General features: G+C 44.2%; 1 protein-coding gene across 1 annotated transcript; it reads right to left on the bottom strand.

Moving 5' to 3' along the window:
• Nucleotides 1-814: 814 nt before the first annotated feature.
• On the bottom strand, nt 815-1441 carry LOC140902886 (uncharacterized). The gene has a single exon (XM_073323476.1). It carries the CDS (start codon nt 1439-1441, stop codon nt 815-817), a length of 627 nt encoding a protein of 208 aa, XP_073179577.1.
• Nucleotides 1442-9789: the final 8348 nt, after the last annotated feature.

Here is a 9789-nt window from a genome sequence, read left to right as displayed (position 1 = left end):
AAACTCTACAGCTGTGATCTTTTAATATCTCGAAAAGCTTCCACATCGCTATGAACCACTTAAAGGGCTTTAATCTCCTATCACTCCATGCCTTCGAAAGTTGCAACTTGAGAGGTGTCTGGTGCTGCCTGCTCTACAGGGATGAATTTCATGCAGCAGGATTTCTAAACAAGGAGGGAGGAACAAGGAAAGCCAGAAGACCGATATTACGATGCAGCATAGTTTTTAATGAGAATGAAATTTGCAATACACAGTTACAGATAGAAATAATACACAAGAGAAAGAAGGTATTTCACGTGTTTCCAGAGGGGCTGCGACTGAATGAAATTTGCAATACACAGTTACAGAAAGAAATAATACACAAGAGAAAGAAGGTATTTCACGTGTTTCCAGAGGGGCTGCGACTGATCACCCGCTTCCTTGCGATGCATTTGAGGCGAGATGTTGTTTTTCCTTTTTCGCAGGTGCAGAGTTGGACAAACAAATTAAAGCGATAATAAATACAACTGATGCCTGTTTTAAGGCCCCTGTTTCCTTCACACTGAGGGGTAAGTGCAAACAGCCTGAGTGTAATTCAGAATGAGTCCACATGTGACTAAGAGACTAAGCACGTGGTTGGGAAAGCATTGGCAGAAAAAGTTTAAAGCATAACATTAGAAATGGGTCTAGGAGACAAAGGCGCTGAGCAGACACAGCTCGCGATGAATTCAAGTGGAGCCATGCCTGCACAGCGCTTCTGAAATCTCCATCTGAATCTGTAGCTTGTTCTTCATTTCCTGGTCTTTTTTTTTTACCATTGATATTCCTGCAAGGTTTAACATGGTGTACAGCTTCCACTCAGGTACCTATGGCAAGATACCCCGGAACCGGATAATCCTCCATAACCGTAACCTCCCCCGTAACCACACAGTCCACCATAACGGCCCCCATAACCGCACAGTCCGCCATAAGGGCCCCCGTAACCATAATGGCCCCCGTAACCACACAATCCCCCGAAACCACCCCCATAACCATACAATCCCCCGTAACCGCACAGTCCACCATAACGGCCCCCGTAACTACTCAATCCCCCGTAACCATAACGGCCCCCATAAGCACCTAATCCCCCGTAACCATACAATCCTCCGTAACGGCCTCCATAAGCACCTGATCCCCCGTAACCATACAATCCTCCGTAACGGCCTCCATAGCCGTACAATCCCCCCAAACCGAATGAACCCCCGTAGCCGGCTCCGACCACAGGTGCTCCTACAGCTGCCACTTCACTCTGCTGAGGGAAAGTGCTGAGAATTGGTCCCGGGATGGTCACGACAACGGGTGATGGTCTGATGACCACTTCAGAGTCAGGGCACTGCCTAACACATGGCTCATTCCAGCTGCCAGAAACTGGACTGGGCTGGGCCACCCCGCATTCTGGATAGCACAGGCTGGAGCAAGACATCTTTCTGTGTGCAAACCTGAAACACACAACAAAACATAAGAAGATAAGAATGGCCATACTGGGTCAGATCAAAGGTCCATCAAGCCCAGTATCCTGTCCTCTGACAGTGGCCAATGGCAGGTGCCCCAAAGGGAAAGACCAGGTTATCATCAAGTGATCCATGCCCTGTCACCCAATCCCAGCTTCTGGAAAACAGAGGACACCACTCGTGCCCATCCTGGCTCATAGCCATTGATGGACCTATCTTTCATGAATCTATCTAGCTCCCTCTTGAACCCCATTATAGTACTGGCCTTCACAACAGCCTCTGGCAAGGAGTTCCAGAGGTTGACAGGGAATAGAGTAAAGAAAAGGTACTAGTGTCAGTGGAAGAAAAGACTCAAAACTCGGTTACTCTTGCAGTGATGTCGCTGTGGGGCCCAAGAGAGAGAAGGAGTGGATTTAGTCCCTATGTTTGTGGCTGCGTATTGGTCCCTATTTCCTCTTTCTATGCCTCTTATCCACTCACAGTAAACTTCCCTCCCAACAGGCCCATTTGAACCCTTCTCAATGACTTTGTCTGAAAAACCAGTAAGAGTAACTATTTCATTGACGGACCCCCGGGATTCGGTGTCCATTATAGACATTGCTCAAAGAGAACATGGCTGGGATACTGCTATCATTTGCTTTCCTTTGAAGATTCAACCTCTGCATTCAAACCAGTTGAGTCCAGTGCCAGAATGTGGCTCTTTGGCTTTCTAAACCTTGGGAGTCACGAATACTTGTGGATGAATAAACAGAAACTTTTCTTTTCTTCAAATACATCACTAAGGACAAGATCCTCAGCTCTGGTAAAATGGGTTCAGGTCCACTGACTTCTATGGAGCGACAATAAATTATACCATCTGAGTATAAGAATCTTCAATGGGTATTTCTGCTCATAAGAACATTGGAATTGCTAGACTGGATCACACCAGTTGTCAGCTTAATAATTCTCCTGCCTCCAATAGTGAGGAGTAACAGCTACTTCCAAATAAAGTAGAAGACCCCTAAATTGGCCATGTATGGAATAAACTGGGAAAGTTTCTTCCTAATCTAGCCAAGCAAAAAAATGGCTAAGAAACTTTCTAAAATTACTTTAGGAAGATTTAAATGCCCGAAATCAATTTCCAGTTATTAGGAAATATGTTTCTCAGTTGCATTTGGTGCTCCTAAAATCCCCACCTTTGGCTTCAAATCATGGATCCACCACAACCAGCTACTGATTGTCTACACAAGATAATTATGTATGGAACAACACTCTAATCCCTGATAAAAATCACAGAGCGTACATGCAAGATTCAGTCTTAAATGGAAATAGATCCTACTGTGACACCTCTTGATGTTAGAAAGAGTTTGATTCAAATTGGACTTACCCAGTTGACCGAGGAGCTGAAGTGTGGAGAAGTGTTTAGAAGGACCCTGAGTTGTGAGCGCTTTTATACAGTGTCTAGGACTGCCTGGAGGATCTGTGATGCGTTTGGTACAGGAAGTCCCATTTAGTTACCAAACTCTGAGATAGCGCGTGGTAAATCCTTCTTTTGATGGAGCTGTTTTCTCAGGGTTTGGGAGTATTGGGCTAATCTCAGCCTCAAAGGGAGTGACATGCACGTTGCAATCTGCATTCCTAGTATCATTCCAGTGACTCTCTTGGTGCTGCAATGAGCATGCATGTCAAGGTGATTCAGAATTGCATCAGTAGCACAACTGGCTGTCCTGAACAGATATCCCCTTTGGTCCTTTCAGTTCATGCAGGTCATTGTTAGGGGCATTCTACAGTTCATGATAAACTTGCCAGGAAGCAAAGATCCATTTTTCTGCTTTCTCACAAGCTCCATCCCCAACGGGTCAGATCCAATTCCCTTTGAAAACAATCGGAATCATTCCATTGCCTTCAGTGTCTTTCCTGTCATGACCTTAAGTCTCAAATTCACTTTTTGGCAGGGGGATAGTACGATGCCTGTGGACAATTTTAGCCCCACTTCAAACTTTCAAACTACCTCTGAGTAGGGACTTCAGTGGAGCATGGGCCTTTGTGTTGGCCCTCTGCCCAGAGGTGAATTTCACCTTACGATGATTAAACCTTGACCTAACATAGGACCGCCACTTGTGTCACCAATGGTATCTCAAAGGGTTTCCTAGACCAGATTTACTCATGGGTCCATGGAAGGGATAGGGGGGAGTTGAAGGAAGCAGTGCTCTTTTCTAGAAAGGTTTTCAGTTAAATCATTAAATTTGTACTCTGTTAGAAACCATAGAATCATAGAATATCAGGGTTGGAAGGGACCTCAGGAGGTCATCTAGTCCAACCCCTTGCTCAAAGCAGGACCAATCCCCAACTAAATCATCCCAGCCAAGGCTTTGTCAAGCCTGACCTTAAAAATATCTAAGGAGGGAGATTCCACCACCTCCCTAGGTAACGCATTCCAGTGTTTCACCACCCTCCTAGTGAAAATGTTTTTCCTAGTATCCAACCTAAACCTCCCCCACTGCAACTTGAGACCGTTACTCCTTGTTCTGTCATCAGCTACCACTGAGAACAGTCTGGAGCCATCCTCTTTGGAACCCCCTTTCAGGTAGTTGAAAGCAGCTATCAAATCCCCCCTCATTCTTCTCTTCTGCAGACTGAACAATCCCAGTTCCCTCAGCCTCTCCTCATAAGTCATGTGTTCCACTCCCCTAATCATTTTTGTTGCCCTCCGCTGGACTCTTTCCAATTTTTCCACATCCTCCTTGTAGTGTGGGGCCCAAAACTGGACACAGTACTCCAGATGAGGCCTCACCAATGTTGACTAGAGGGGAATGATCACGTCCCTCAATCTGCTGGCAATGCCCCTACTTATACATCCCAAAATGCCATTGGCCTTCTTGGCAACTCATATCTAGCTTCTCGTCCACTGTAACCCCTAGGTCCTTTTTTGCAGAACTGCTGCCGAGCCATTTGGTCCCTAGTCTGTAGCGGTGCATGGGATTCTTCCGTCCTAAGTGCAGGACTCTGCACTTGTCCTTGTTGAACCTCGTCAGATTTCTTTTTGGCCCAATTCTCTAATTTGTCTAGGGCCCTCTGTATCCTATCCCTACCCTCCAGCGTATCTACCGCTTCTCCCAGTTTAGTGTCATCTGCAAACTTGCTGAGGATGCAATCCGCACCGTCCTCCAGATCATTTATGAAGATAGTGAACAAAACCGGCCCCAGGACCGACTCTTGAGGCACTCGACTTGATACTGGCTGCCAACTAGACATGTCCCACCAGCCACAGGTTATGTTGCATAAAACATTCCTGCAAGAACCAGAATGTTGTTTTAAGTGTAAAATATATCTCTAGGAGTGCATTCTATATCCAGGGAAGAAGGCAGAAATGTCCTCCTTTGACTTTAAGGCCCTGCACCTCTTTCAGTTTGAAGCAACTCTGCGGATTAACGCCAAGGGAGCCCCTTCGTTTTCCTATAAATACACCAAATTCAAAATTACATTAGAATGAAAATGAAATATCCCCAAATTCTTTGGCTTTGAATCACGACCTGATTAAAGGAATGACATGAGAGCCCGTGGCCTCTATTTTTTTTTTAAGTGACTCTATTACTCATTGCAGAGGCGTCTAATCCCAGGAACAATTTATTAATCTTCTAAGAATACAACCCTTTTTATGTGTGAAACACCAATACGTGTTTGTCAGGTGCTTTGGAATCTTGCGTTCTGCGAACGCCGAAAAACTTCCACCCGTAACAACCTTACTATCCTTGTTTTTTTTGGCATAGAACAAGAGGCACGTGGAGGTGAAGGTCACACGGGGGTCAGTTCCAGAAACAGAAATACAACCCAATAGTTCTGACTCCTCGTAACACAGAGTAAGTTCGAGGTTCACCCCTGTTACACGCTGTTACAAGACGACATTAGTAATATCTCTTGCTAAAAAATGTGTGCATCCTTGGATCTAAGCATCAACAATGAAAAAAAGACTAACGTTTGATACACTTTAATTGTTTCTTCTTTACACTTGAGGACAACACTTCTCCAAAGGAATTACAAGTCTCGCAATTTCTATCTTTTCCTTGGCGGTGGTAGCATTGCAAATCATAGTATATCATTCAAGCATCAAAAACTCGCTATCTAAGGAACTTGGGCAGTGAATTTCAACCTACAGTGATTAAATGAAGGGATTGACACTGCTCAGGTTAGAAGAAGTGGCATTGGGGGTGTATTTTCTACTTTACAGATCATTCCAACTACAGCTGAAAAGCTTTCTGCAGAATGCCCTAAACGTATCTTCCAAAAAAAGGGTGTCACAGGGATGGAGCACGTGCTTAGCCCGTGGTAGGAGGAGTCAGAAGTATTGGGCTGTATTTCTGTTTCTGCAACTCATACCCGTGCAACCTTCACCTCAATGTGCTTCTTTTTTCTCTACCTAGAAATCAGGGATAGTGAGGATGTTCAGACTGGAAATTGTTCAGTGTTCTTTGAACTGAAGATTTCAAACCACCGAAGAACACTCATTGGTGTTTCATAAATGCAAAGAGTTGTATTCTGAGACTATTATTAAATTGTTTTGGGATTAGAAGCCTCTGCATTCACTAATAGAGTCACTTGAAAAAAATAGAGGCAAGGTTTCTTGTGTTATTCCTTTAATCAGGTCATGATTCAAAGCCAAAGAATTTGGGGATATTGCATTTTCATTCAAATGTAATTTTGCATTTGGTATTTTTTAAAATTATTATATAGGAAAATGAAGATGCTCTCATGGTGGAAATCAGCACAGTTGCTTCAACTTCAAAGCAAGTCCTTGCGAAAACGTTCTTTGAAAGTTTAAGGTAACCTGACTGCTCTAACCTGAGCAGTGTCAATGCCTTCATTTAATCACTGTAGGTTGAAATTCACTCCTGGGCAGAGGGTCATCACAAAGGCTTGTACTATACCTAAGTCCATGCTAAGACATAGTTTGAAAGTTTAAAGTAGAACTAAAGTTGTCCATAGGCATTGTTCGATCCCCCGCCAAAGGGTGAATTTGAGACTTAAGGTCATGACAGGAAACGCACTGAAGGCAAAGGAATATTTCCAATTGATTACAAAGGGAATTGGATCTGAGATGGGGATGGAGGTTGTGAGAATGCAGAAAAATAGCTCTCTGCTTCCAAGCAGGTTTATAATGAAATGTCCAGTGCCCCCAAGAATGACCAGTATGAACAGAAAGGACCAAAGGGGCTATCTGCTCAGGACAGCCAGTTGTGCTACTGATGCAGCTCTGAATCACCTTGACATGCATTCTCATTGCACCACCAAGAGAGTCAGTGGAATGACACAAGCAATGCAGACTGCAACGTGCATTATTAGGATTAGTCCAATAATCCCAAACCCTGAGAAAACAGCAGGTTCAAAGGGAGCATTTACCGAGGCATTATACTTTGTTTGGTAACTAGTTAGGACTTCCTGTACCAAATGCAACGCAGATCCTCCAGGCAGTCCTAAAAACTGTATAAAAGGATTCACTGCTCAGGTCTCTTCTAAACGCTTCTTTGGACTTCGTCTCCTCGGTGAACTGGGTAAGTCCAATTGGACTCAATCTCTTTCCAACACAAGAGCTGTCACAGTAGGGTCCATTTTCATTTTAAGACTAACTCTTGTACATACTCTCTGTATTTTTATTAGGGACGAGGGTGTTTCTCCATTATCGTCTTTTGTAGTTATTCACTTGCAAGTGCTGGTGGATCCATGATTCGGAGCCACAGGTGGGGATTTTAGGAGCACCATATGCAATTGGGAAACATATTTCCGATTAACTGGAAATAGAATTAGAGCATTTAAATCTTTAAAGTAATATTAGAAAGTTCCTCAGCCATTTTTCTCTGGGATAGATTAGGAAGAAACTTCGCCACCTTAGGCCATAAATGGCCAATTCAGGGGGTCTTCTTTATGCTGAAGGAGCTGTGACTCCTCACTGTTGGAGCCAGGAGAATTATTAAGCTGACAACTAGTGTGATCCAATCTGGCAATTCCTACATTCTTATGAGCAGAAATGCCCACTGAAGATTCTTACACTCAGATGGTGTAATTTAGGGTCGCTCCATGGAAGTCAGTGGACCTGAACCCATTTTACTAGAGCTGAGGATCTTGTCCTTAGTGATTTCTTTGCAGAAAGGAAAAGTTTCTGTTCCTTCCTTAGCAAGTATTGGTGACTCCCAGGGTTTGGAAAACCAAAGAGCCACACTCTGACACTGGACTCAACTGGTTTGCATGCAGAGGTTGAATCCTCAAGGGAAAGGAAAGATCAGCATTATCCCAGCCAAGTTCTCTTTGAGAAATGTCTATAACGGTCACAGCATCCCAGGTATCCTTCAAAGAAATAATTACACTTATTCCAGGCGGTGTTTTTAGACAGGTCACTGAGAGGGCTTCAAATGGGACAATTGGGAGGTACATTTAGTGTGAGTGGATAAGAGGCAAAGAAAGAGGAAATAGGAACAAATATATAGCCAAAAAGATAGGAACTAAGTCCACTCCTCCTGTCTCTCTCGGGCCCCACGTAGACCTCCACTACTACAGTAACTGAGGTTTGAGTCCTTTCTTTCACTGGCACATGTACTTTCTTTTTACTCTACTCCCTGTTGTGTGTTTCAGGTTTACCTCCATCACAGAAAGATGTCTTGTTCCAGCCTGTACTATCCAGAATGCGGGGTGGCCCAGCCCAGTCCAGTTTCTGGCAGCTTCAATGAGCCGACTCTGAGATAGCGCGTTGACTCCGAAATAGTGATCAGACCATCACCAGTTGTCGTGACCATCCCAGGACCAATTCTCAGCAATTTCCCTCAGCAGAGTGAAGTGGCAGCTGTAGGAGCACCTGTGGTCGGAGCCGGCTATGGGGGTTCATTCGGTTTGGGGGGATTGTACGGGGGCTATGGAGGCCATTATGGAGGATTGTATGGTTACGGGGGATTAGGTGCTTACGGGGGCCGTTATGGATTCGGGGGATTGAGTGGTTACGGGGGCCGTTATGGTGGATGGTGTGGTTACGGGGGAGGTTACGGTTATGGAGGATTATCCGGTTCTGGGGTATCTTGCCATAGGTACCTGAGTGGAAGCTCTACGCCATGTTAAACCCTGCAGGAATATCAATGGTAAAAGAAAAGACCAGGAAATGAAGAATAGGCTACAGATTCAGATGGAGATTTCAGAAGCGCTGTGCAGGCATGGCTCCACTTGAATTCAACGCGAGCTGTGTCTGCTCAGCGCCTTTGTCTCCTAGACCCATTTCTAATGTTATGCTTATAAACTCTTTCTGCCAATGCTTTCCCAACCGCGTGCTTAGTCTCTCAGTCACATGTGGACTCATTCTGAATTACACTCAGGCTGTTTGCACTAACCCCGTAGTCTGACGGAAAGAGGGGCCTTAAGACAGGCATTAGTTGTATTTATTATCACTCGAATTTGTTTGTCCAACTCTGCACCTGCGAAAAAGGAAAAACAACTTCTTGCCTCAAATGCATCGCAAGGAAGTGGGTATTCGGTCGCAGCCCTTCTGGAAACACGTGAAATACCTTCTTTCTGTTGTGTATTATTTCTTTCTGTAACTGTGTATTGCAAATTTCATTCTCATTAAAAACTATGCTGCATTGTAATATCGGTCTTCTGGCTTTCCTTGTTCCTCCCTCCTTGTTTAGAAATCCTGCTGCATGAAATTCACCCCTGTAGAGCAGGCAGCACCAGACACCTCTCAAGTTGCAACTTTCGAAGGCATGGAGTGGTAGGAGAGTAAAGCCCTTTAAGTGGTTCATAGCATTATGCAGGCTCTCTGCACAGGGGTGGAATTCTTCCTTGCATCATCTGTTTTGCAAAAAGTCTTTTCCTCCTAAGTCTTACACAGATTTTCACCTTAAGAATGTAAATATTTCCTTTCATTTCAAAAAGACCAATCACGTGCTTCATGGAAAGTGTCTGTGTGAGTCTTTGCTGGATAGCCACCCAGATTTTCGGAAGGAAAAGAATACTGGCCACCCCTAAAGACAAATGACATTACACCAAAGTCATTTGCAGCAGTCAGGAATCTCCTCTGTGATATGAAGAGATTAGTACACTGACCATTACTTCAGTACAAGAATCTAATGGTGTTTTAGGAAGCTGTTCCTCCTTGCACTCCATATTACCATTCTTATGTAAACCCCCCTGCCTGTACCATAGCTTGATATTGCAGGAACTGCGCATAGCAAGTTTGCATTTTCTACTATGTTTTTCTTCAACATTTTCGTGGGTCTCAGTTCCCGGAAAATGAGGATTTTGCACTAATCAAATTTTTGATTTGACAACGCAAAAGAAAAAAATGTACTCTGAGATAGCGCGT

The sequence above is a fragment of the Lepidochelys kempii genome, chromosome 24 (assembly GCF_965140285.1).
Source record: "Lepidochelys kempii isolate rLepKem1 chromosome 24, rLepKem1.hap1, whole genome shotgun sequence".
In the NCBI taxonomy this organism is placed as follows: Eukaryota; Metazoa; Chordata; order Testudines; family Cheloniidae; genus Lepidochelys; species Lepidochelys kempii.
Note: the sequence above shows the minus strand (reverse complement) of the source record. Positions and strands in the feature narration are given on the sequence as shown.